The sequence below is a fragment of the Capra hircus genome, chromosome 17, assembly GCF_001704415.2.
Source record: "Capra hircus breed San Clemente chromosome 17, ASM170441v1, whole genome shotgun sequence".
NCBI lineage: Eukaryota > Metazoa > Chordata > Mammalia > Artiodactyla > Bovidae > Capra > Capra hircus.
This window is the reverse complement of record NC_030824.1, coordinates 55498295-55526155: the sequence shown is the minus strand read 5'-3', so window position 1 is coordinate 55526155 and position 27861 is coordinate 55498295. Positions and strand designations below refer to the sequence as shown.

The following is a 27861-nucleotide window of genomic DNA, read 5'->3' as shown; positions in this document are numbered from 1 at the left end:
CAAAAGGTGTAAATATTACTCATCCGATGAGAGATTTCCTATTTACATTTATTGTTGCTTATATAATGTTCAAAATGTGTTGGGAGGAAACTTGTTATTGTGTTGGATCAGATTCAAAAGAGGAAGTATTTCCCTTTTGATTATTTTGTTCTCATCACACATATTTCACAGCCTTATTGAATGAGGGCTACTTAGTCTCTGGCATTAAAGAAAGTGTCCTCTGAACTCCAAGCTTCACTTTTCTTAGGCTTGAGAGTCCTGTCTATTTTGAAGGTGGAGTTTCTCTGCAGGAGTTTAAGTCATCTACTCCAGACCAGGCTTGCTAACTGCCGTTGGTGGAATAGATGATTCAGACAAAACTCCACACATTTCACCAATGGGAGTGACACAGATCTTACATGTAGCCCTGAATCTGTCCTTGGGAAACTTTAGATTCCAATGCTGGTATCATTTGTAGTTGTAACATTTATAGTTAAAGTTGTGGTTGACTAAGCAAAAATAATCTTATTCATTTGAAGACAACCAAAATTGGAAAATTGTTCATTTATATGAAAACTATTTTCAAGCATTATCCCAACTTGATTATTTTAAAAATATTGTCAAGATTAAAATAAATTATATATTTTGACCATTGATTTGAATATATATAGCTGTTGTTGATTGTTTCATTCACTGTGTGTTTTGCACAGCATCTAACACGGTGCCAAGCAAAAAGCAGTATTAGTTAAATAAAAGGAAGGAAGAATGAATGGATAAATGAATAACTTCAGCTTCCAGAAACTTCCATAAACAACTGGTTTACAGAACTCTAGCAAACATCTCCATGATATTCAGCACTGTGCATATTTAAATATAGATGCAAAATTTAATGTTGGATGTCAGCTCTCTAAAAATGAATTCTGAGGCATGGAAATACTCTGTGTACTGCATCCTGAGATAGTAATTTCATAGCCCCAAATCCATCATACTTAGTTTCTTTCATTAGTTTTCAAATCAGTCTAAGGAAAAAAAAATACAGCTGAACATCTAAAAACAAATGAGTGCTATCAGAGTGTGGCTTTCAGTTGAATCATTACAGAAAGGAAATAAATGGACAGCGTAAGATTAGCAAGTGGTTGAGAAAAGAGCTTCATTTTAATTTGATCAGTCAATATCTCAGGTTATTTGCATAAGTCATAGGTTATATCCATTAAATGTATGCTAAATGTAATGACAGCTGACCCTAACAATGGTTCTGCATGTAATGAAAATAAATTGTTTTTCAAGATTCTTAGCAGCTCTGACAAGGATGCAAGGCATTTACTATCTACAACTCTATCAGTACTTTGGGGCCCTGGGCCATGTTGTTGCCCATGGGCATTCTTTGGCAATTCAGATCTCTCTCCTAATAGAATCATTTCCTAGAAAAACAAACAGACCCAGACACTCTCTGCATTCTCATGTGTCACCACAGGCTGCCAACGGCAGTTGCTGCCTTATTGAATCAAAGTTGTCTGCTTACGCTGTTACAGGGAACAAGAGACCCACTGTTCTTGACTGGTGTCACGTTCCCATCTGAGTATCCCATCTATGAGGAGACCAAAATAAAGCTAACAGTCTATGATGTCAAGGATAAGTCTCATGACACCGTAAGTACTTGAACTTAATTTCTTTCTTTGGGAAAAAGGCTTTTCCAAACCGTCGGATTTGTGATGTAACTGGCATTTTTCAAAGAGGTGCTTTGTGCTGTGTTTATGCTTGTCTTATGTTTATGGTTTGCTGGGATTTTTTTTTTTTTTTAATTCTTTTGGCTTCCTGCCACACTGGCAATTCGTTAGGAGCAAAAGCTTTCAGAACAGTTTTTTCTTCTTTTTCAGGGAGGCTGGCTTGATGTGTTAGTTATATTTTGTTGTTGCTGCTTTAAGTGTTGTTGAAGAAGTAACATTGTGGGCAGAAAGCAAATGGAAGATATTAAATAATACATCAAAACTTCCTAATATTGCCATTATTCTAAAATGAGATTGATAGCGTTCTGCTATCACAATTTATTCTTTTACATGTAACCCTAACTGCCTCTGTTCTTCTGATGTTGTTCGTGGCACCAAAGCAAACAGAGGAGGAAGTAACTGTCAGCACTAGGCAGAATTGGCCTCCTTACAGGAAGGTCATGTCAGGTCCTGATGGTCTTTTGTTCTAGGTTCCTTAGTTTTCCTACAGAGCCTGAATTTTCCTCCTCTTGAATCAGTGGGTTCAAGCGAGACCATTAGGTACCCAAGCACTGTCACCGGAGGCCACTCTGAAAATTTCAGGACAGGAGAGAATGCTATCGGTAGGTATTAGGAAGGGGACGGTTTAACGGGAGCCCTCTTCTTTAAATCTTTCCTATGAGAATGAGTGTTTATCTGTTTTCAAGGCTTGGAAGTAGGGAGCTGTGGGAGTATTGATGACCCACAATGAAATGTAAGTCAGGAAACACTTTGAAGGCAGGTAGACCAGTAGGTTCTGGGAGAATTCTGCTTGGAGTTGAGAGGTGCTGCTGGCCTGGAGAGTCACTCATAACTGGTTGAGGGGAAGTACAGCTTTCATTTCTGCCCTCACTAGGCATTTCTGTCTTGCTCATGAGTCTTTCTTTCCTTTTCATTCTTTACCGCAAAATATATAGCATAGGTGGATGGCGGGGATATGTAATAGAGAAAAACATTCTGTCTTGAAGGCATATCTACTCATCTTAGACCTAGGAAAGTTCATGTCTTTAAATATGCAGAAGAAATGCTTGATGAAATGCACAACACGTGCATGGTAGAGAAACAGTGATGGCGGTCAGATAGAGTTCTCAAGGCAGACCGTCTGGCTCCTGTTCTGCTCACTAGCTTTGTGACTCTGGGAGAGCTGATCCTCATTTCTGTTTACCTGGGGAAGCAGTGTTGTAGAGATTAAATAAGTTAATATATGTAAAATATGTAGAAGAACGGCTACAGAGCAGTAATTGCAAGCTTAATTGCTGTAGTTATTGCTTTGGCTGCTGTCTCGTGTTTCTCATAAATAGTAAAAATCAAATAAAGGAATATTAACCACAGTTTTATTCCATTTACTAACTGTGTTTTTCTAAGTAATCCGACATTTGTTATTTCTGATCAAAAGGGAAAGATAAAAATATATTAAGAGATAAACATTGGGGTTAAAGCTGGCAACTAAAAAGGTTTTGCTTTGAAGTTTTGTTCTTTTCTTTTCCCTTTCTATGCCCTATCCTTGATTTTTGAAGTGACATGGAAAAGGAATAGACTGTGATAGGGAGAGCTGGGCCAAAGATTACGCACAAAGCCTACAGCATGACTTTTTTTTTTTTTTTTTTGGTCTTCTGCCAAGGAGAGAGGGAAATGGGGGAACAAAAGCATAAAATTGGGGAAAAGGGGGATATGGTTCAAATGCAAAGTAGGAAGAGGTGGCACAATTGTGCAGAGAAGTAATGAGCAGGGAAGTGATCAGGGTGATGGGAAAGTAAAGCAGAAACTCTGGGATTTTATGTTTTTTTTCTGAGCACATGATCAGATTCAGGGCTCCCAAAGTCCCAAGGTGTAGACAGGGTGAAGAATATGGAAGGATCAGAGGTGTAGAAACACTATGCTACAGAGATGAAACTGTTGAGCTCTTGGGTTGGTTAAGTCCTTAGGAACAGCAGAGTTAGAAATATTAAATACCAAAGATGTTTCTATCCCCTTCAATCTGCCTCATTTAAAATGTTATGTATGTTAATGCTCTAGGGATAGATAATTAGCTTACTCATTAAGTATGCTTTTTTGGGGGCTTTTATTCTGGAAACCTATTAATTAGAGTCTTTTAAAGATTTTCTTCCTTGATCTAGAGGTGTTATCACATAAAAGTATTGAATGAACTGGAATCCCTGCTGTGAAATAAGACTTGTGAAATTTGAACATACTTAAGAAATGCAACCAGCTTTCATTTATGAAATGCTGTTAATTAAAGCATAACTTCTTCCTTAAAATAACTAACAATTAGTTCTAGTGATGGAAGTGTAAATAGAAACACAGTCCATTAATATGCTAATAGTCTTCATGTATGTGTAGTCTTTATCCTGGCACCTTTCTTCCTTTTTTTTTTTTTAAATTGGAGTATAGTGGTAAAACCCACCTGCCAATGCAGGAGACGTAAGAGATGCTGGTTTGATCCCTGGGTCAGGAAGATCTCCTGGAGGAGGGCATGACAACCCACTCCAGTATTCTTGCCTGGAAAATTACATGGATCGAGGAGCCTGGAAGGCTACCATCCATAGGGTTGCAAAGAGTTGGACGTGATTGAAGTGACTTAGAATGCACGCATAGTTGATACAAAATGTTGTTAGTTTCTACTGTACAACAAAGTGAATCTGTTATATATATATATCCACTCTTTTAGTTTGTTTTCTTTCCCCGTATAGGCTGTTACAGAGTATTGAGTAGAGTTCTTGTGTTGTACAGTAAGTCTTTATTATCTATTTTATACACAGTAGTGTATATATGTCAATCTCAATTTCCCAGTTTATCCCTCCATCCCTCTCCTCCATAACTTGTTTATTTTCTGCCTCTGTGTCTCTACTTCTGTTTTGTAAAAAAAAATTCATTTGTACCATTTTTTTAAGATTCTGCATATGAATGATATCATATGATATTTGTCTTTCTTTGTCTGCATTCACTCGGTGTGATAGCATCTAGGTCCATCCATGTTGCTGCAGATGACATTCTTTCATCTTTTTAATAGCTGGGGCCCTTTTTCTTATTTTAGTTTCTGTTGTTGTTCTTTGTTTTTTTGTTATGGAAGTGGATACAGAATTGGAGAAGGTAGCAAGTGAATTTAAAGTACAGTTTAGATTAGGGGCACTTACGACCCTAAATATTTTAAGATCATAGTACTTTTAAGGGTTATGAAATGAGATTATGAATGTTTATGTATTTTGGAAAATCAACAAATAATGTGCATGTATTTAAAAATTGGTTTAAATAGTTGATCCCAGTAAACCACTCAATGTATTACAGGACAATGAGATATTCTTTACTTGCTGAATATCAATTAATTGAGTCAGCTGACTAAAATTCCTTGTCTTTTTCTATTGAACTCATTATTGCTTGGAATTAACCAGTCAAGTAGATTTGTTACTGTACAATCTCATGTTTATTTACATACATATTACTATTAGAAGTTTTTAAAGAGATAATGATATTTTATCTGTGCCCTTGATGTGGCTATTATTCTAACAAGACCAAGTAGTTATTAATTATAACTACTTGGTCTTGTTAGGTTCTTTGAACATAACATTATCTTTCACAATAACTTCAGCAGAAATGCAATCAGTCATTGTAAAGAATGAGAAGAGTCTGTTGATTCATAATGACTCTTGTTTTCTTCTACCACATCCTTCATCCTTCCCATTCATAGCAATCAGTCTCCATCTGCAGCAGATGGATGGATAATGCTTGGCAGGTAGGGGGGCAGGGAAGGGGGGACATGGGTTCATTATTAGAATTAGAGTTACCTTTTTGATATTTGCCTAACCGTTAGGAAATTATCTAGGGCTTCCTTGGTGGCTTAGCAGTTAAAAAAAAGAAAAAAAATCTGCCTGTCAGTGCAGGAGACATGGGTTTAATCCCTGGGTTGGGAAGACCCCCTGGAGAAGAAAATGGCAACCCACTCCAGGAGTCTTGCCTGGGAAATCCTGTAGACAGAGGAGCCTGGTGGGCTACAGTCCATGGAGCCCCAAAAGAATCAGACACGATTTAGCCACTAACACTCTGAAAAATTGAAATTGAAGCCCATGGCTAAAGTATGAGAGCCTAAGTTCTCGCAGTGAAGTTGATGTCTTCTGGATATATATGGTTGTATGCTCTATTTTAGCAGTCTGAAAACTGAAATAAGACAGACAAAAGTGTTTTTAGCACATCATTTACAGTGTTCAGCCCTAGGGAATCAAGCTGGGAATCTGGGTCTTTCATATGTTACAGCAAAACTCAGGAAGGAGAAATTTATGAATGAAAAGAATATCACCATTAAACTTTTCTCTCTTTCCCCTTTCTCCCAAGCAACACAGTGTTTTGGAAAGTTTTGAACAAAGTTCTTTTAATACCCAGCTGAGGACCTCCATCTTTCTATAAACACCTGATTAGGTCACAAAACTGTTTTTGTCCATAGAAATTTAAACTGCTGATGTATTTTGCAGGAGGCTCCAATGACTTCACTCCTTTTGCTCTAGAGTTACTAAATGTTTGCTGTCTCTCTAGATTGCTAGATGTTTAGCTTGTAGAACAGAGTCCCATGTTCAATAGACACTGAACACACCTCAGGTGAGGACATGTGTCCTAAGGCTTTTTTTATTGCCTTTCACTGACAACTCCCTATTTGTACCTTTCAAAAAAAAAATTGACCTTATCTAGATTCGATATTCATTTATTGCATTTTGTGTGTTATATGTACAGATAAGTTTAGTTCTAGTACACTTCCCTAGGCAGAATTATCCAGGTCAGTTTTTATGTTTTTCCATGGAAAATAAAACCATTTTCTATTTAATATACTTTGACTTGGCTTGATTTTCTCCATTGGCTTCTTACAAGTTTTGTGTCTAACTGTACTTTTTGAGATAAAGCTTGTGGCTGTCCTTCTCCACCTGGAAGATATGGTACACTGGGTAAGAAAAATAGGAATTAATAGTATTGATCACTAAGTATATACCAAGTGCTATGTTTAGTTTTTAGCTTCTTCCTTAAGCTCCATAAAACTTCTTTGAGGGAAGTATCATTATGTCCATTTTAGAAGTGAAGAAATTGGGACTCTGAAAATATAATAGGTCAAGTCAAAGAAGTTGATGATTCCATGCTACACTGTGGAACATACATAGTTGATAGGATTTCTCCCATTTTTCACTCCCACAATATGATATTTCTTACTTCACCTGATAACTTTAGAAGCATTCTTCAGTTTGGAGCCTAAAATTTGATTGAGAAATAGTCACTATTCAAATACAGGATTAAAAACTTATATCCAAACATTTTAAGCACTCTAAGTACGTATAGCTAACTGCAGATGTCTGGAAAACTTTTAATGGAGTGACAAGCTACTGTTCATGAAAAAAAAAATGGCTCTATTGCTTGTTTGGAAAGGCCTAGATTTGTGTCTCAGCTTTCGCTTTCGTCACCCTGGCCTTGTTCTTTCCTTCCATGTGTGCCGTGTGGGCTTCTCAGCCTCTTCATTCACTCAGCCTTGGCCTGTTGGAATACTCACCTTTATGTCTTGTGTTTTTTAGTGATTTAAAATAATTATTAATTAATCTACTTTTGGCTATGTTGGGTCTTATTTGTGGCACCCAGGCTCAGTATTTGCAGCGCAGAGACATAATTGCCCCGTGGCATGTGGGATCTTCTCTCCCCGACCAGAGATTGAACCTGCACCCCCTCCTTTGGGAAGGCAGATTCTTCATCACTGGACCACCAGGGACGTCCTTCCCCTTTAAGTTTGGCAAAGTTCACAAGAGGCGTTACCTATTCCTTATGAAAGTAAGAGTTCCAACATGTTGCCATCATTGCTGCTGCTGCTGCTGCTGCTGCTGCCAAGTCACTTCAGTCGTGTCCGACTCTGTGCGACCCCATAGACAGCAGCCCACCAGGCTCCCCCATCCCTGGGATTCTCCAGGCAAGAACGCTGGAGTGGGTTTGCCATTTCCTTCTCCGATGCAGGAAAGTGAAAAGTGAAAGTGAAGTCGCTCAGTCGTGTCCGACTCTTAGCGACCCCATGAGCTGCAGCCCACCAGGCTCCTCCATCCGTGGGATTTTCCAGGCAAGAGTACTGGTGTGGGTTGCCATCATTAATAAATAATTTTTCTTCGTTTCTGCCTGTTGATAAGTGGTTTATATTTACAAAGAGCATATTTATGTTTCACTGAAGTATAATTTACACAAAATAAAATGGACAGACCTCAAGCATGCAGTTTGGTGAGTTTGGCAATGCACATGACCATATGGCCTTTACTCAAGGCAAGATGCAAAACTCATTCCACAAGCTTCCCTTGTGTCCTTCTGCAGTTAGTTACCACCTCCTCCCTCATCCTGAGGCAATCCCTTTTCCATATCTACCCACATAGATTTGTTATGCTTATTAAAATGTTTGTGAATGAAATCACATAGTATGCGGTCTCTTGTATCCGGTGTTTTTTGTTCAGCACGTTTTTGAGATTCATTCATGTTCCTCGGTGACTTGATAACTGAATGATATTCTATTGTAGTGATATGCCACAATTTATTTGTTCATTCTCATATTGATAGACATTTATTTGCTTCCAGCTTTTTAATAACAATGATGATGAACATTTGGGTGCAAGTATTTGCATGAAATTGGGCTTTTATTTTTAGAGGTAAATACTGAGGAGCGTAATAGTTATATTATGGGTCAGGTACATGTTTAACTTTTCTAGAAACTACTACTTTTCAGAATTATTTGCAGTTTTATTCTCCTACTCTTAGTAATGCATGAGAGTTCTAGTTACTCTGCCAACAATGGTGCTGTCAAGAATGAAGTGGTAGCTCATTGTGGCCTTAATTTTCATTTTCCTGATGACTAATTATGCTGAGCACCTTTTCCTGTGCTTATTGGCCTCTCATCTTTTTTTAAAAAAGCACAAAGTTTCGGTTAAGTCTTTTTCCTATGTAAAAAAAAAATTGGTTTTCTTTTTATTGTTGATTTTTAAAAATTCTTCATATTTTAAAAGTGGATACAGGTGTTTTTGTTGAATATGTGTTACAGTTTTTTTGTTAGTCTTTGTCCTGCCTAATAATTTCCTTGATGTATTTTAAATACATCAAGAAAATTAAATACATCAAGAAATTTAAAATCCTGATTAAGTCTGCTTTTTCAATATTTTTACTTACAGTAAGTGTCCTGCCCTAAGAAATCTCCCTAACCTCAGGCCAGGAGACAATTCTCTAGTGTTTTCCTCCAAAATATTTTATAGTTCTAGTCTTTACGTTTATAATAGGTTTAAGCTTCATCTCAAATATTTTTTTGTTATAAATAGGAATAAGGTAAGGATTAAAATTATTTTCTCCTATGTAGATACCTAGTAATTTCAGCATTTAGTTGGTGCCTTGATTGGAAAGTCAGTGTCTACTAATACATGTGGGTCTGTTTCTGGCTGCTCTGTTCTGTTCCATTGATCTATTTGTCTACTGTATGCCAATGTCATGATTATTGGTGCTTCATAGTAAGTCCTGAAATCTGGTAATTTAAATTCTTTATCATTTCAGCTTGTTGTTTTTAATTGAGGTTGTTGTTTTTGTCAATTCAAAAGCCTTTTATCTTTCCATGTAAATTTTATTACAGCTTGTCAGTTACATTAAAACACCTTTTGAGATTTTGATTTGAATTATATTGAATATATAGATCAGTTTGGAGAAATGGAAAAGTGTTACTCACTCAGTCATGTTCGACTCTTTGTGACCCCATGGACTGTAGCCTGCCAGGCTTCACTGTCCGTAGGATTCTCCTGGCAAAAATACTGGAGTGGGTTGCCATTTCCTTCTCCGGAGATCTTCCCAACCCAGGCACTGAACCCAGGTCTCCTGCATTACAGGTGGATTCTTTACAGTCTGAGCCAACAGGGAAGCGGGGGAGAAATGGACATCTTAAAAATATTGAGTCTGTTGATCTGTAACTATGATATGGATATCATTCCATTTATTTAGGACTTTAAACTTGTATCAGCAATATATTTGTGCTCAGTACACAAGACATAGTATTTTTAGTCTTATTTCTAGGTTTATGACTTTTATGATAAAAGTGTAGTTTTAATTGTCATTTGCTAATAGGTAGAGATATAATCATTCCTATATTGACTTTGTATCCAAGGCTGCAGCCTTGTGAAATGGACATATTCTAAAGGATTTTTTTCATGGAGTCTATAGAGTTTCGTAAAACACACAGTCATGTTATCTGTGAATAATGAAAGATTGGTGTTTCCCTTTCCAGTCATTGTGCATTTTATCGTTCTCTGTTGCGCTAACTAGTTAAGACGAGGTGGTAACAGTGGAGATCCTGGTTTTGTTCCCAGACTTAAGGGGAAAATGTTTAATCAATCACCATTAAGTATGATGTTGTCGTAAACTGTTAGTCGCTCACTTGTGTCTGATTCTTCACCACCCTATGGACTGGAGCACTCCAGCCTCCCCTGTCCATTGAATTCTGCAGGCAAGAATACTCGAGTGGGTAGCCATTCCCTTCTTCGGGGATCTTCCTGACCCAGGGATCGCACCTGCATCTCCTGCACTGCAGGGGGATTCTTCACTGTCTCAGCCACCAGGGAATTTGTTTCCAAACTTAAGGGGAAAGTGCTTAATAAATCACCATTAACTGTGGTCTTAACTGTAGTTTATTCACAGATGTCTTTCTGTCAGATTGTGGAATTTCTCTTCTATCAATAATTTTCTGTGCGTTTTATCATGAATGTATTGGGTTGAGTCAATTGTGTTTTTTTCCCCCTCCTTGGTGTGTGTGTGTTGAGATGCTGAAATGTTTTTCTTATTCTGTTACTGTAGTGAAATACTTACTTTTTGTATGTTAGACCAATCTTTTTAGATTCCTGGGGCAATTTTTTTTTTCTTTAATTCACTGTTCTATTGCTTTGCCAAGTTTCATTCTAATACGTGGGGGAATCCACCCTTGCCTTGGAGAAAACTCTGTGCACTTTAGCACTGAATCTCTCTCTTTTTTCTTTTTGAAGATTTTTTGATGTGGATCATTTAAAAAATCTTTATTGAATTTGTTACAGTATTCCTTCTGTCTTATGTTTTGGCTGTTTGGCTGCGAGATGTGTTGGATCTTAGCTCTCTGACCAGGAATTGAACCTACATCCCTTGCGTTGGAAGGTAAAGTCTTAATCTCTGGACCACCAGGGAAGTCCCTCTGTCTGCTCTCTTTCCTCAGTCCTTCATTGGACTACCCTCCTGCATTATATGTCCCATGGAAAAAAGTAGGTGGATGGGTGAGACTCAGGCTGTGGCTAGGGCTCTTAGGGATTCCGATTTCTCATACCAGATCACATGGGCTCATTAAAAGTTCATGACAGGTTCAACTGGTTTCTATGGAAGATCTTATTTTTCCTGCCGCTCAGCTATCGGTGACACCAGCCCTGGACGTGACTTTCTCTATGAAAGGTCCCTCATTATCTGGATTTCATTTCATTTTGGTTTATTTATATCCTCCTTATTTTCTGTTGCATTTAATAAAAGCTCTGATTTAGTGACTTATCTGACTTCTTCTCAGTGTAGCAATGGGAGTGACCATCTTGCAACTTTTTGCATCTTAACCAGAAGCAGAAGAGCTGCTTGTTTAACTTCTTCCCATCCGCATTGAGGCTGCTCTCTGTATATCTGCATTCCTACCTCTGTCTTTAATTTCCTCTCCTCTGTAGTTTACATACGAAGTGGATTCCATTCTGTGCTGCTCTTTACATTGTTTTTCCTTTTCTCAAATATTCCAGTTCTTTCTTTGTGCCACTATCCTCTGCATGGGCGTGGTACTTGTTCTGTATCCTCTGTTCAGAGATTTTGGTGTTTTTAAAAAATTCTGACAATAGAAAAAAGGATATTCATCAATACCTCTTCACTTTCCAGAAGAAAATGTTGTGTGCATGGAGAAGCCTGACCCTTTAACAATAAAATAAGAAAATGAATTTACTCATGAAACAAACTTCTTACAAAGTTTTGGCCTCCATAGAAGGATGACTGCTTGACTGTGAAATAGCTACATCCTTATTTTATGGAGGCCAACAAAACTGTAGTCTCAGTATTTTCACCATTGGCTGTCTTCAGATGTGTGAGTTATGGAAACATTGTTGAACGCAGCCTAAAAAAGAAAATAAAAACCAAAACTGGGATTAATTTGCTTTGTTTCCAGTTGAAGTAGAAATGGTTAGTTAAGGCTTTTTCCCATTCTCTTTCCCAAGTCAGGCAACTATATTCATGCTGATCACAAAGCATAATCCACCCTGTGTTCCCTAAAGGAATGCTGAGATTAGTGGAGTAGTGATCCTTGTGAGATTTAGAGAGTTCTTCCAAGTTTAGAAGTAGGGTCAAAAATTTGAGCAAAGTATTTGAAGAGGTGGCCCTCAGAAAAATAAATCCATATGACCAAGAAACATAAAAAAGTATTCTGTTGTCTTGTGCACAAAATCTAAGGAGCAGTGTGATCATAGGTCTTTGCTTATAAACCAGCAAAAAATTTAAAGACCATTGTTGGAAGGGTGTGGGAACAGTGCCCTTTCTACAGTGTTAATTGAATACAAAATTTTACAACCTAAAAAAAAACAATCTGCCAGCATCTATGCAAATGAAAGGTTAATGTCCACTTTGATTTAACAATTTTACTCTTAGCTCTCAACCTTAGAGATACAAAACTACCAGTACTTAAGGATATATGGAGAAGAATGTTTGAACATTGCTGATAATAGTGAAAAATAAGAGAGAAAGTGTGAATAAATTCTGGTGTGCCCAAACTAGGGATATTATGAAGCCTTAGGGGAAAAAGTGATTAGTTACTTAGATCTCTAAAAGCAGACTAGGAAGGAGATCCATGAGCCATTGCATACTTGGGAAAAGCAAGATGCAGAAAATGGTGTGTAATAGAATTCCATTTTTTGAAAATGAATAATAGAAAATGCCTTTATATATGTATATATATTGTGTTTATAGTTAAGCAATATATAACTGTAAATGAATGTCATGAGTATATAGAGAAATATAAGAGGATAAGAGTATATAGAAAAATATAAGGATAAATGCAGTGGGTGGAATAAGGGAGATGAATAGATAATGATAGAAAAAGAAAAGAAACAAGAGAGTATGAAATAAAATAATAGTATAATCAAACAGTACTGCTAATGGATTTTCTGAAAGACTTCCTTATTTTAATGAAACAGAATGAATGTAATTTTAAAAGGTAAGTGTCATTTGTATTATTTCCATGCAGAATACATTGTTCTCAGAGAAATGTCACTTTTGCATCCTGAAGTTTCAAAACAGGAGGGCTGCCGGTAGCCTGCATGGGAGGAAACTGCCAGGCACAAGTGGCCACCTAGAGGAATGCTGGCGGGTGCTGGGGGAGATAGCGGACCTGAGGGACCTATTGTCAGGGGGACCATCTGTAGGGAATGAAGGCAGCAGCTGAAGCTCTCATCAGGCCAATCAGAGCAGAAGAGGAAGAAGATGGCAATCATTTGCATTACTTGATGAGGTTCTGGGAACTCCCTGAAATAACTAGGGGAACTTGCAGGGGACTCAAGGACCTGAGATGGCAAGTGGGAGCTCCGTCTTCTTATGCCGTTGTAGTTAGCAAAGTGGATAATGAAATCATGCTTCCAAACAGATCTAGGAACACTTATTTATTTGTCTGTCCGTCCAGCCATCTATTTATTTACTTATTTATTTTATCTGCTAATGCCCATCAAATGATCTGATAATTGACCACTAGGATTTGTGAGCCTAATTTGCACCCTAAGCTGAGAGAGAGTTTATTTCTGCTTGCCTTTATTTCCTTCTGAGATATTGACCTCATTCTGATCGTTTTCAGGCAGTTGTGGGTTGTTACCATTTGTCCAGGGACTTATGGTGTGAGCGCCTGGCTGGCCAGCTTTGTCTCGTTCATACAGCAGCCTTCTTGGCACAGCTGTGGGGCAGGTGGAAGCTTAGGGAACATTCTCTCTGATGGGGCTGATCCCTGCACAGCCCGGCATGGACACGTGAGGACATGTGTCTTGCACCAGCTTCCCATTCCTGCTTGCTTTTGCAAACCTGAAATGTGATATGTTGCCAAAACATTTCTTCTGGTTAGAAAGGAACAGAATCTAGTGTTTTAAAAGGTTAGTCTGCTTCAGCTCAGAATAGCTTTTAATTACCTTAAGTTTATATACGCGGCACAGTGGGAATAAAGGGAAATTCTAAAGAAACTTAGGCTTTCCTTGAAGTTATTTGAGTGGAATGATCATTACAACTAGGTTCCAGCTGGCATTTAAATTCATGTGAAAAGTATTTTTAAACATATGGAGAAAAGTTATGAGTATATACCAAAGCAGAAGGTGAGGCCACATTCTGAAAAAAGTTTAAGGACATCTGGTCCCACATCACAAAGATTTTTGTCTAAAGTTGCCGTTAGATGAGTGACTCAGGTTTCGTGGCAATAAGGCAATCCATCTTCTAAGACGTAATTTCTTGAGCTTCACACTGAGGGGGCAGCTATCCTAAGGGATTCAGTGTGAGTTCAGAGACACTGGTATTTCACATAAACTTGGATATAGTTTTTTTTTTTTTTGATGTGGACCATGTTAAAAGTCTTCATCAAAAATCAAACTTGTTACAATATTGCTTCTTATTTTGTGTGTGTGTGTGTTTTGGCCACAAGGCATGTGGAATCTTAGTGCCCTGACCAGGGATCGAACCTGCACCCTCTGCATTGGTTTAATCCTAAGGATATTTAAATTTTAAATAATATACTGATTTTATTTTTAAACTGCCATTTCGATTTTTTTGAAAAGAACACTGATGGTCATCTTAGCATGTTGGAGTATGGGAAAGCAGTTTCCGAAGAAAATCTTAATTGGATAGGATTTAAATGTAAACAAGAGCTCATCCGCCTCACCCCGCCTCCTCCCACTCAGGGAATTTGGAGCATGTGTTATGGCTACAACATTTGCTTTTCATTCCTGAGTTTCAATTGAGGCATATTGAAAGGTGCATAGTGGCTTTCTCTGGCCTCTGAGCAACAGAGAAACTGAGGGGTCATTTTAGAAACTCTGGACGTGTGCTTGTATATTCGAATCTATGCATATAAGTTTTAAACATGAGTATGTACATAGAGTAATAGACACAGATTTGTATGTATGTGTACATTAGGTAAGCCTTCAAACTTTAAATTCCAGAATCAAGTTCATTTGGTCCCAAGCAAGGCCAAAAATATGCTTAAGGTAGTGTCAATATTCAGATAATTTTTCTTCTATCTGTAAAGAGAACTTTTCAGTTAGTGTAGGCTCAAAGGCAGAAGCATGTCTTTCAAATTCTGTTTTATTGGCTTCTCCATTCTGCTTTCCCCAGCACACACATGTATTGCTTCCCCTTGGGATTAGTATCTTTGACTTTGAACTTGCAACCTAAACGAGTATCTGAGAAAAGACGATACCAAACTGGAGATGAATTATTGTGAGACCGTAAGAGCCATTTGAAAAGCACACCAACAATGCAAGAACAAGGTTTCTGGGAAAAATCAGGTTCACATAGTGTCGGAAACAAATGTAGCAAAGACATTTTCAAACTTGGGGTCAAGGATACAACTTCCTGTCTGCTCAGGGATCCCTACCTAATCATGATGCTGCATTGAGAACAAAGAACATCAAGTTTAGAATCAGATGCTCTAATCTCAGATCATCTATTTAGTTGTGTGGCTTTGGACAGATTATCTTCTTGGGGTCTCAGTTTCTCCACCTCTGAAGTAGGGACTGTAATACATGGACTGTAGCCCATAAGGCTCTTCTGTCCAAGGAATTCTCCAGGGCAAGAATACTGGACTGGATAACCATTCCCTTCTCCAGGTGATCTTTGCAATCCAGGGATCAAACCCAGGTCTCCCACATTGCAGGGAGGTTCTTTACCATCTGAACCACCAGGGAAGCCCCAGTACCTGTTCTGTCTACTGCTGGAAGGAAAAGAGGCGAACGCATGTAAACATGCTTTAGAAACTAAAAATGCAATAGAAATGCAAGCGTCTTCATTGTTTATGGCAGATATTATTCTTGCACTCAGGACATTCTTTCCCAAGGGACAGCAGTGTATTTTCAAGAGAAGGCTTAGTGCTTTTCTGGTATCAGACTACTCAAGATTGACCGCGTTTCCATGAATTGATCAGTCCGGGTATCTCCTCTGTGTTCTCTTGAGATGACATGCGGCTGGGTGCTGGGCCTGTGCTGTTACACCAGAGCTGTTTCAGTTTGAAATAAGTGAACAGCAATGAATAAGAACCAGTTTTCTCTGTTCTTATTTGAGTATGTTATTAACCCAGTACTCTGTATTCTGATATTCCAGTATTCATTTCCTGAGTATTTCTTTCCAAAAATGGAGAAAAACAGCAAAACATAATGTAGGAACATACCCACATTTTTCATTATGAGAGTCATTTGATACTTGACTCTAATCTTCTGCTTGCGTTTCAAAGGACCTTGCATCTATGGGTTTGTCTTCTAAAACCACACTTGAGAAAGAATGAGAAAAAAAGAAACCCACCTCTTCTTATAAGATTCACTTTTCAAATCACACGTATGCCAGATGGGCTGACCAATGAGTCACCTTGTACCTCTTTTTCAGTCGTACAACTCTGAGTCATCATCCAGTTTGATTTTTGAGACATCATTCGAACTGCCCCAGATGAAAGGCTTTTATAGGAGTCTTTGACCTTGGAAATAGCAGAAAGTTAAAGTGGAGAATAAAGAGTTATTTTCTCCTTTCCTTACAATTTGCTTTCTGTCTCAAAACATTTGTTAGGCAGAAGAAGCAGGGTGTTTCTTCTCTAGTCTGACCTCATGAAATTCATGAATGCTTAACTAGATGAGATTGTCTGAAGGAACTTCTGAGACCATAGCCACCTAAAAGTTATAAAAAAAAAAAAAAAAAAAGCAACTTATTTTTTGTGTGTGTTTTCTTCTGCAAGGCAAATGGCTTAAGCGGTTAGACTCCCAGAAACACCAAGGGTAAAACAGAAGAGAGGACTTACATGAGATTAATTAATTAAACATCAAACCAGAGTACAAATGTTTTTGGATGGCAGATGAAAGGAGAGGGTTATCTTACCCTATAGCCATACAAATTATTTCACCTTTTACAGCAGTGCTGATTGTAATTGGGACATCACAGAACATAAAGAACAAATAAATGCCATAAAATTTAATAATTACAAAGAATTTGTACATGTGGTATTACAGTTGAACTTCTGAGACACCTGGTTGTGTCTGGGAACTAGAAAGGAATTTTAAACAATTTGCTCAAGGTCATATTGAGATGTCAGCCAAAATCTTGGTCTTCTGATATTGAATCTGTTGGACTGTGGGAGTTTTTACAGGAACAGTAAGTTTCCTAACTCTATGAATAATTTGAAGTTGATGATGACTTTCAATCAGTCTGCTGCTAAAGGTAACCACCCTTGTAAATGTGGTTAAGAACTTCCTCTTTTCATTGACCTCCAGGAAAGGGAAGGAGGAGAATTTACATTTTGAAGGATCTGTCCGTATCTGGACTGCCTTAGCTAATGCATCTTTCTCTCCGGTCAGTGTAACTGACTCCAGGTGCTGAAAGCAGTGATGACCTTTCCATTGTTCATTGCAGTTTGGATAAGCCTACCTTAGGTTGCCCTGTAGTAGCTATTGCTGTGTTAGTGTTATTCGGTACCTGTCTCAAGTTAGCTGAGTTATAGCATGTGAGGCTTCAGTGTCAATGAACAGGCATCCAAGAGGAGCTAAGCCAGGTTGCCAAGTGATCACGAGAGCTTATTCCAGGCTGCTGACAATGTCATGATAAAAATAGTCAAATGAAGAAAACTATATATCTTAATGCTGTTTCCTCCAATTTTAAGTTCCTAGAGATTATTTGCTCTGCACCGTTTAGTCATATCAGGATTTATTAATTCACATAAATGCAGTTATACTTAGTCTGTAAAATGTTGGCTATATCAAAAAAACATAAAAATATGACACATGCCCAGGATTGTTTATATAATTTGATTTTTGTTATCATAAGTTTCACATGCAAATGAGATATCCATGTGGAAATATTTAAGCAATCATTTGGAAATAGGTGCACAGAATTAGTGGAAAGCGACAAGATTCATATCGTCTAGAAACACCTAACCGTCTCTTAAAAAATTATTTTGTATTTTTCTCACATAGCAAAAGAGAAAGGGGAGTATTATTCTAATCTGTCTCCTCAGAAAAGGAAACTTGTCCCAGATTTTTTCTTGCATCTCATTGGTAGAACTGTGACCCATAGTCACCCAGTAGTAGCAAGGGTAGTTGATAAAACAAGTATCTGTTTTTTTTAACTTTCTTTATTTCAGTGTACAAAAAAGAAGCAGGTTGGAAATGACTTTTGTATTAGGAAGTAACCACAGTATTTGGAACAGAGATTTGGAAGACACCTTTACAGATGTGATTTTTGAAAATGAGAGACTCAAGAAAAAGAATAATAGGAGAAAATGGTCAAAGTCCAACAGTTGGAAACCATGACTTCCGGTGAATAAGAGATGACTAGACTTAGCAGCAGCAGCAGCAGCTTTCAGTAAAAAGATAAGGAACAACCTCACACCCATTAAGATGGCTACTGTCCAAACACCAGAAAATAACAAGCTGGGATATAGAGGGACTGGAACCTTCATGTACTGTTAGTAGAAATGCAAAATGGTACAGATGCTACTGGAAACAGTATGGAGGCCCCTCAAAAAATTAAACACAGAATTACCATGTAATCCAGCCGTCCCACTTCTGGGTATATGCCCAAAACATTGAAATCAGGATCTCAGAGATATTTGCATGCCCGTGTTCAAAGCAACACTATTCACAATAGCCAAGAGGTAAAAGCACCCCAAATTTCTGTCAATTGTTGAATGGATAAAATATATTTACATATACATCCAATAGAATATTATGCAGCCTTGAAAAAAGGAAATCCTGTCACATGTCACAACCAGATGTACCTTGTTGACTGTGCTAAGTGAAATAAACCAGTCGCAAAAAGACAAATACTGTAAGACATCATATATATGAGATATCTAAAGTAGTTACATTTGTGGAAACAGAAAGTAGGATGGTGCTTATCAGGGGCTGGGGAGAGGGGAAAAGGGAAGTTGTCATTTAATGAGTATAGAGTTTCAGTTTTGTGAGATGAAAAATGTTTGGAGATCTGTTTTACAACAATGTAAATATAATTAATACTATTGAATTGTCTACTTAAAAATAGTTATGATATAGCTTGTGTTTTTTCCTCACATTATTATTTTTTTAAATCAGTACCTTAGCTTTCTGCTATGGTAGGTTTGGGCTAGGGACCAAAAAGTTGAATTTCTTATATGTTTCCAGGCACTGCTGATACTGGTGGTCCCCTGGTCATACTTTGGGAATCACTGCTGTGATGTAAGACTTATCACTTAATCCCATAATCCTCCGTGTAAAGTCTAGCTCTCCTTTAGACTGTGAACTCTTAGAAGGGATACCATCTGGGTTATCTTTGCATCCTCAGGTTCTAACCTACTATTTGTGTTGAATATAAAAAAAGAGATAGGGAAACCAAACAAACAAACAAAAAAAGCAGTGATTAAAAAAAAAAAAATGAAGGGAACCAGATAGTGTAGTGCCCTGGAAGTCAAATTAGTGGAAAGTTTTAATATAGAGATGAAGGTCAGTGTTGCCTAGTTCTGAGAGATACCAAAAACGGTGAGAAAAGACCACTGGATTTTGTGATTGGGAAGTTAATAACCTTTCAGAAAATCGTTGGAATCCAAGGGATCAGGAATAAGTGAGGTGGTAAGATTGTAAAAACTGGATCGCAAAAAGAAGAGGAGAAAATTGTGAATGAACACACAAAAAGGTTTTAGTTTGGGGTAAGTTTGAACACGTTTGTAAAGAAGATCTGGGCGACCTAAGTAAACTGTAGGAGTGCCCAGGAATTCTGGGGTTGTGGGAAATAGGAGTCCAAGACAGTGAGCTAGAAATTTCTTGCTTTTATTAGAAATTCCTGGTTTGTTATTATTATTATTTAATTATAAAGTTTCTTCTGCAGCAATATTTATGTTACAATCTCTTTCTTGGATCAGTTTACCAAATGAGAAATAATGAAATACTTGGCTTGAACCTATCTCATTTGGATAACAACAGGAAATGATGATTATTTTTATGATGTGTTTGGAGATTCTGGTGGGAAGGAAATTGTGTTATGTGAAATTCACCAGTTATAGGACTTCCTTAAAGAAGATATGATGAATGTTGCCTAATCATTTCTCAGTGAAAATGCATTTTAACTAGTTTGGCAAGTCCCAGGGTTCCAAAATATTTATGATACAAGAAAATCATGTGGAAGAATGAGAGAAAGAATATATGTGAAATTACATTCAGTGATGGCTTATATGCTCTTTTCCCAAAGTATCTCAAAAATAGTGCAAGACAGAACATCCCCCTCTCTTTTGAGGGATATTTTTCATTATTCTATATCTTCCAAAATGTTTACCAAAATGATTTTGCAAAGAAATCCAGATCATTGGGAAAAAAAGTTACAAGGAAAATGTTAACTTGAAAAATGCATTTTTGTTTGGAATGTTAGTCTCCAAGATGATGGCTTAGATGGTGAACTGTGCTCCTCTGAACCAGGGTTTATTTGCTTTAGTAACTACAGAAAGAGTCTCATTTAGGTATGTGATAAAACCTAGTATCTCTTACATGACTCTACATTTTTCTCTTTAAAGACATGTAAGTGAACATGCAGAAAGATTTTATTTCTGTTTTGTATGTGCAGTCATCATCATCCTTACCGTAATAACAATACCTTAAAACTACCGCTCTGTATAATGCTCTGTTTTCTAGGCTTTCCCTATTTACTTATTTAAGCTTTACAGAATACTTAGATAGATACTGTGATATCTATCTAGTATCTATGATACTAAGGATAGATACTATGAGTATAATCATCATTTTCCAGAAGAAAAAAATAAGACACAGAGACGTACAAAGCTCTTAAGTAGAACTGTCCAGATATAAACCAGGGCATTTAGTTCCAGAGTCTGTAGTCTACTTAATCACTATGTTTCAAATGACCAGAAATAGCACGGTAAATAATACTTATTGTCTAGATACCTATTATATTTTACCACAGAAGTGTTTTTGCTTGTATAGTTTAGGTTTCAAAGGGGGAAATTCTAGCAATTTCACTAAAATATATTTTTCACTAAGTGTTCGAGATTTATGATCTTAGGATTTCAGCACCTTAAAAGGTCAAACGTTGTTACTCTATTCATCTTCTCAAACACTTTCTGCTTTATGAAAGGGCACCCATCTATTCAATATAGAAGCAAGAGTAGAATTTATGACACGTACAGGTCTTGGCTCTTCAATCATCATTCTTTCCACTATACTGCATTGTGTAAAGTCAGAGTTTCAAAATAGCAATTGTGAGAGCCTGCAGCTATTTGCCTGTTCTGGCAAAGAAAAGAAATGATTCCATTTAAAATGCTCTATATTTCAAGTCAAGGAGAGAAGTGCCCTGCATGCCCTTGAATTTATTTACTTACTTGTAGGCAGATCCAGAGGGTAAGTCCTTGATATCAGGGCTGAGATCAAGGTATTAGTACAATTGACTTAAGCCATCTTGTGAGATCCTGTTTATGGTGTTAGCAAGTAAAGATGCTCAGGTATTCACTTCCAATATGAGAAGGTGGAGCTAAAGTGCCTTCCAGGAGAGGAAACACTTTTGGTGATGGTAGGGATGAACAGGATGTCATCAGCCTACTTATTTGTTCTTTAGAATGTGTCAGGCAGCCTAGTCAGGGATACACATCCTTACCAATTGTCAGAAGACCGACTGAAAAGGAAGCAAGGATTTGGGAAGGGAAAGCTGCCCTTCGTTGAAACCCTGACAAGCCTCTCTGCCCTTTGCCATTGCAGAACCAATTCCAAGTGATATTTGCTGCCTGTTTTGCTGTTGTTTTTAAATCTCGACTTTAAAACTTGACTTTCTTCGGTGTACAGTATTGTATTATGTGAACATAAGGCTTGGGTAGCTAGTCAAAATCTGAACTACTCTTATCAAGGTGATACATTTTTCAGGAAAATCCAAAAGACATTTAGAACTCTGCAGTAACTCTGTGGGGACTCATTGTGCAGAGGTTGATGTATTTCATGAGAGTAGGTGATTTTCCAGTGCAACCTTGTCCCAGGCTGATAACTGACTACTATGAAGGCATTTATTTATATCTGGAACATCGAGATTGGGGATAAACAGATTTGGATGTGAGTATTAGATGTCTGTGAAGACCTTAACGCCAGGTGTCAAGTTTTTCTCATTTGGGGAGGCATGAATAAGAAAATGGACATAAGCTGCAATATTGTCTGTGAAAGCTAATATTGTCTATGTAATCAATGTATTTATTTGTATTGGCATATGAGTGAACATGAATGTGAAGTTGCTCAGCTGTGTCCGACTCTTTGCGACCCCATGGACTGTAGCCTACCAGGCTCCTCTGTTCATGGGATTTTCCAGGCAATAGTACTGGAGTGAATTGCCATTTCCTTCTCCAAGGAATCTTCCCAACCCAGGGATCGAACCCGAGTCTCCCACATCGTAGACAGATGCTTTACTGTCTGCGATCTCAGCCAAAAGGCCGATGTCCTGTGAAAAGTTTCGTAGCCATGTGGCCTAAGCCAGACCTATGAAACATTAGCTGATCTATCAGGATTTTGTTTGTCCTGGAAATACTGGAAGTAAAAGCCCTATTTTTAGGCCATAAGATGAAGTTCTCATAAATTTTGTTGTTTCCTGGGAAAAATCTGTTTGCTAACAAGAGGGGAAATCAGAACCCCAAGAATCCAGACAATTCTTAGTACCAGGAGCTGGGTATCCTTGAACAAGAATCACCCCTGGATACTTCAGAGGAGCTGACAAATTCCAGCATTCCCTATCTTTCTCCCTTTTTCCTTTCCTTCCTCCCTCCCTCCCTTCCTGTTGGCCCTTCCTCCTCCTCCTCCTCTCAGTGAGAAACCTGTGAGAAGCATCCAGACTCTTTAACCTGGCACACACATTTCTTCTGGATGTGACCAGGTGTATTATCTCAGCGAGTGTTTTCTTTATTCTTCTACACATACTGGGAGTCCTGTATTGAATAAGATAATTTGAATTATCAAATAAAATGTAAGAATAGTTTAAGTCCAAAGACTTATTATTCTTGGATTACTGGGCATCCCATCACATCTATTCCTTGATAGACACATTTTCACCAAATCTCCTCTCACACTCGTCTGCCTAGTATTTCCTGAGCAGCTCCTTAGGGAAGCATTGCTTGATGCCTTTTTTCATTTATTTATGTCATTATTTTCTCTCATACCATAAGAGTTGGTATTTGAGCAATTACTTGAGTACTTTGAGCATTTTGTTTCTTTGCAGGCCTAGATCATATGCCTTTTGACTTACAGGTAGTATTTTTCACCATTCTTTAGCCTCGCTATCTCTCAGATTATGTGCTTTTTGAATAAACAAATAAGTATGTACTTTTTTTTTAAATAAGTGGTTCCATGCTATATGCGTGCATGCTTAGTTGCTTCAGTCATGTCAGACTCTTTGCGACCCTATAGACTGTAGCCCGCCAGGCTCCCCTGTCCATGGGGATTCTCCAGGCAAGAATACTGGAGTGCATTGCCATGCCCTCCTCCAGGGATTCTCCCGACCCAGGGATCGAACCCATGTCTCTTAGGTCTCCTGTATTGTGAGGCAAATTCTTCACCACTGTGCCACCTGGGAAGCCCTCCATGCTATACAGGCATTAGTTATTATAAAACACAAAGGAAAAATACATTAATTACTAATATTACATGATTGAAGAAATAGGGATGTCATTGTCCAAAAGTTTGAATACTAGAAAAGAAGGAAATTATTATTTGGTTTTGGAGACACTGAATTTAACTTGATATTGGTACTAATGAAAACACTAGAATTTAACTCAATGTGTGGAATAAGATACAGAGAAGAATCAGCACTTGACACTAAACTCTGTGATTGTAATGTTACAGTTTACTTGTAAGATATATGAAAAATTAACTGTTTTAATTCCAGAATCAAGGACAATGACCTTTGTTTCAATGGATGATTTTGTATTTGTAATTTGCAAGAAATTGTGTGCTAGAGGAAATCCACTCCTCCATCTTTAATCTACTCAAATCAAGATAAGAAAAATCATGCAGTGATTAACCAGACAGGAAGTATTGAGCTCTCATTTCTGGGTGGAGATGGAAATAACTAGGGGGAAAACCAGATATAAAGGAATCAGATTAGACCTCCCTTCATGACTGCATATATGTATGAACAAACTGAGGGAGAGGGAAGTGAAAGTCGCTCAGTTGTGTCCGACTCTTTGTGACCCCATGGACTATATATAGTCCATGGATTCTCCAGGCCACAATACTGGAGTGGGTAGCCGTTTCCTTCTCCAGCTGATCCTCCCAACCCAGGGATCAAACCCAGGTCTCCCACATTGCAGGCGGATTCTTTACCAACTGAGGCACCAGGGAAGCCCAAGAATACTGGAGTAGATAGCCTGTTCCTTCTCCAGCAGGTCTTCCTGACTCAAGAATCAAACGGGGGTCTCCTGCATTGCAGGCAGATTCTTTATCAGATGAGCTACCAGGGAAGGGAGATGGAGGGAGAGAGAAATTAGGTAATGTAGCTCTCATTTACGTTCGATAAGCCTCGCTGGGGTTCTAGGATTGTCTGCTCCCCGCTCCTTCCTCCATTCCTGTCTGGTCCTGCAGAACCATTCCTGGCTCCATCTCTCAGCAGGTCCCCTGAAAATCTGGTCCCTTCCTTCAGCTTTCCCACCATTGGTGTTGAGGACCAATAGCTGTGGCTACATCCCCAGTGCTCCCCTGACCCTTCTTAGGTTCCTAACCCTCCTGTGACTCTGTAACAGTCCTTGTTTAATCCTCTTCAGATAAACCATTTTGAGTGTGCCATCTGTTTCTCCCTAGGCCCTGATTGATGCAGCAAATATGACTTGCTTTAGACAGGAAATGTCTTGTTTATTACATAGCCTTTTGCTGATGGTGAAATCTTCAACGTTTAGTACACTTACATCCATTCGCTCTTTCCTCCATACTGACTATGCCCTATTTATCTTTGCCCTTCTAAGTTTGGATCAACTCTCAGCTCATTGCATTCCTCACAGGATGCTTTAAGGATATCTTTGATCAGTTGAACTGATGTAAATTCACACTGAATTCTTACTTTCATTGAATCGGACACCATGAGTAATAATGCTAAACAGCACCTAGATTATTGGGTGACAGTTTGCCCACCTAACCCTAAAATAGTTATTTGTATAATCACATTGCCTTTTGTTTTTCCTTTTTCATATATGATTTACCTTAGTTATTCTCATTCAGAAACTAAATTAATGAGTCTTTTAAATTAGAAATTGCTGCCTCTAATAATATTTTATTAGAGCCATTTATTCTTTAATATGTTATGCAAAATTATGCTTGTCAGTTTATAATACGGGAAGACACTTTTTAAAATTACTGTTGAATTAAAGAAAGATAGGGTCAGTTTATGTAGTCAGGATGTGAGGTCAAGTGGAGTCAGTAAGGAAAATATTTGATTATTTGGATCATTAGTCATTTGGAGAAGGAAACCACTGTAAAAATTTAATGTGTTTTAAAAATAGGGATATACAATCTTTAATGATGTTTTGTGGTTTTATGCCTCACTGAATCTTGGCTGCTTTAGCAAGGTGCATGCATTATAATGAGCTTTTGTGTGAAATGACTAATGTTGTGAATACACATTGCATTTAACTGATGTAGCCACATGTCTGAAATAAATGCTCCTTGTAGTGTTAACTACAAACCTCTCCAGATTCCTCAATGTGCACTGTCCACATCTGAGTGTAAAAGTAGGAATCTGAAAACTGCAGGTTCTGCTGAAAGAGAGGCCTACAGATGTTCGCTTCTTTTTATTTCTTCTTCTGCCTTTTACTTATGGGTTGTTTTTACTCCAGTAAATCATATCTGTGCATGTGTGAGTGCTCAATAATGTCTAACTCTTTGCAACCCCATGGACTGCAGCCCACCAGGCTCCTCTGTCCATGAGATTTCCCAGGCAAGAATACTGGAGTGGGTTACAAATCTTCTCTGCAGAGAAGCATAAATATTAATATTATTAATAGTCTCCTTTCCCTGCTAAAGGCTTCATGGCATCTGTTGATTTTTGCTTCTGTGTCTGTCTAGTTTATGGAGAAGGCCCAGCTCAGTGGGGAACACACATGAACCGGTTTTATTTTTCACCAGTTTCGCTCCCCTGTTGTGTTATGTCAAATTCCTCTTCCCAGCTGGGTAGCAGATTCCTTAATGACATCCTAGGCGGATGTCTGAACTCTGAAGTCATTTCCCATTACTCAAATTCTGTCCACTGGAAAATTCCAGTCTCATTTCTTTTAGAAAACTTTCACTTCCAACACCATGGATGAGACTCCAACCCCTTGACACATGGGGAGCGGTGTGGCTTGCTTGTCCACGCCCCCATACCCCTTCTTCCCCTGCCAGCCCAGGGCAGGATTGCTTGGCCAGCCTTTGGACACTTTCTTCCTCTCATTATCCCTGTGTGCTTAGGTGGGATCAGAGGGAACTCTGCTCAATGCTCTGCGGTGACCTAAATGAACAGGAAATCCAAAAAGGAGGGGATCTGTGTTTTGGGCCGGCCAAAAAGTTTATTTGGGTTTTTCTGTAAGACCTTATGGAAAAATCCAAATGCACTCTTTGGCCAACTCACTACATGTGTAGCTGAATCGCTTTGCTGTACAGCAAAAACTAACATGATATTTTAAATCAACTATACTCCAGTAAAAATAAATAAAATTTTTAAAAAAGGAAAGTGGTCCCTTACTAATGAGAACTGTTGTATTTGGTCCATTACTGCTGTTGCCCAGGCTGTGGCTGTCTTCCAATGGCTGTTACTGAGTAGCTGGTTCTCTCCTGAGTTGGGGTGGGAGAGTGCATGGGTTTGTTGAAGGTCTCCGTGGGGCACCAGGGCGACATCCCTTCTGCACGGGTTCCTGAGCTTATCCTATTCAGGTGCCCCATAGCCTCTGGCAGCTTGGGACTGTCACCTGGCTTGCAGTTCTTTGCTGTGGGTTGCTGGCAAGGTGGTTTCAGTGGTCTTCCAAGGTGCCCGTTTGACCATTGGAATCAAGTACTGCAAGTACGAGCTGCAACACCCAAATCATCTCCTTCCACCTTGGTATTTTGTCAGTTTCCTTTTCCTTCCTATAGGTAGATCCAGGGAAGATCAAGATACCTTGTAGTAAGGAAAACCAGTGAGGTACTAGAATCCCAACCTCTAGTACATTTTCTCCCTGATCCATCATATTTAGCTTGTTTAATGGGGGCAGATTTTAATTTCGCATTAGCTCAGGAATCAGTGACTCTGGAAAACCTCTTCCCTTTCTCCCTTTCCATCTTATTTAGTAGACAGATGGGTGAAATCAGGAGGGTAAAGTGTGGTTTGGTGGTGGTAAGACTCCTTTTACTGTCTTACAAGGGCTTCCCGGTGGCTCAGCAGTGAAGAATCTGCTAGCAATGCAGGAGCTGCAGGAGACCTGGGTTCGATATCTGGGTTGGGAAGATCCCCTGGAGAAGGAAATGGCAATCTACTCCAGTATTCTTGCCTGGAGAATCCCACAGACAGAGGAGCCTGGTGGCTAAGGTCCACAGGGTCGCAAAGAGTGGGACATGGCTGAAGCAACTTAGCGTGCCCACACTGTTTTAGAAAGCTCCCAAGAAAAGAAACTCTTATTATTTGTAGTTTTCTTTAGAATACGAGCTACTTATATTCTTTCCATTCTTAAAATTAAACATTAATCACCAATTTGAAGCAACAGGAAAAGTCCCATTTAGGATCTTGTTTCCAGGTCTCATATTCCTGTGGGCAGAGGCACCAGAGAGAGATGCTAGGAAGAACCATATTCCTCTTCTGGAATATCTCGTCTTACTTCCCATCCGCCACCACCTCTGCCCAGGAGATTCTGTTACCCAGATCAGTAGAGGAGCCCTGGGAAGGAAACCGGCACCTG

The 27861-nt window shown here is 38.5% G+C and overlaps 1 protein-coding gene across 1 annotated transcript in view; it reads left to right on the top strand.

Moving 5' to 3' along the window:
• The window catches only part of INPP4B (inositol polyphosphate-4-phosphatase type II B), a 736226-nt gene that overhangs the window by 331353 nt on the left and 377012 nt on the right, over nt 1–27861 (top strand). The window contains exon 6 of the mRNA XM_018061563.1: nt 1512–1628. Within this exon, the coding sequence (XP_017917052.1) occupies nt 1512–1628 (117 nt within the window). The remainder of the gene's footprint in view (nt 1–1511; nt 1629–27861) is intronic.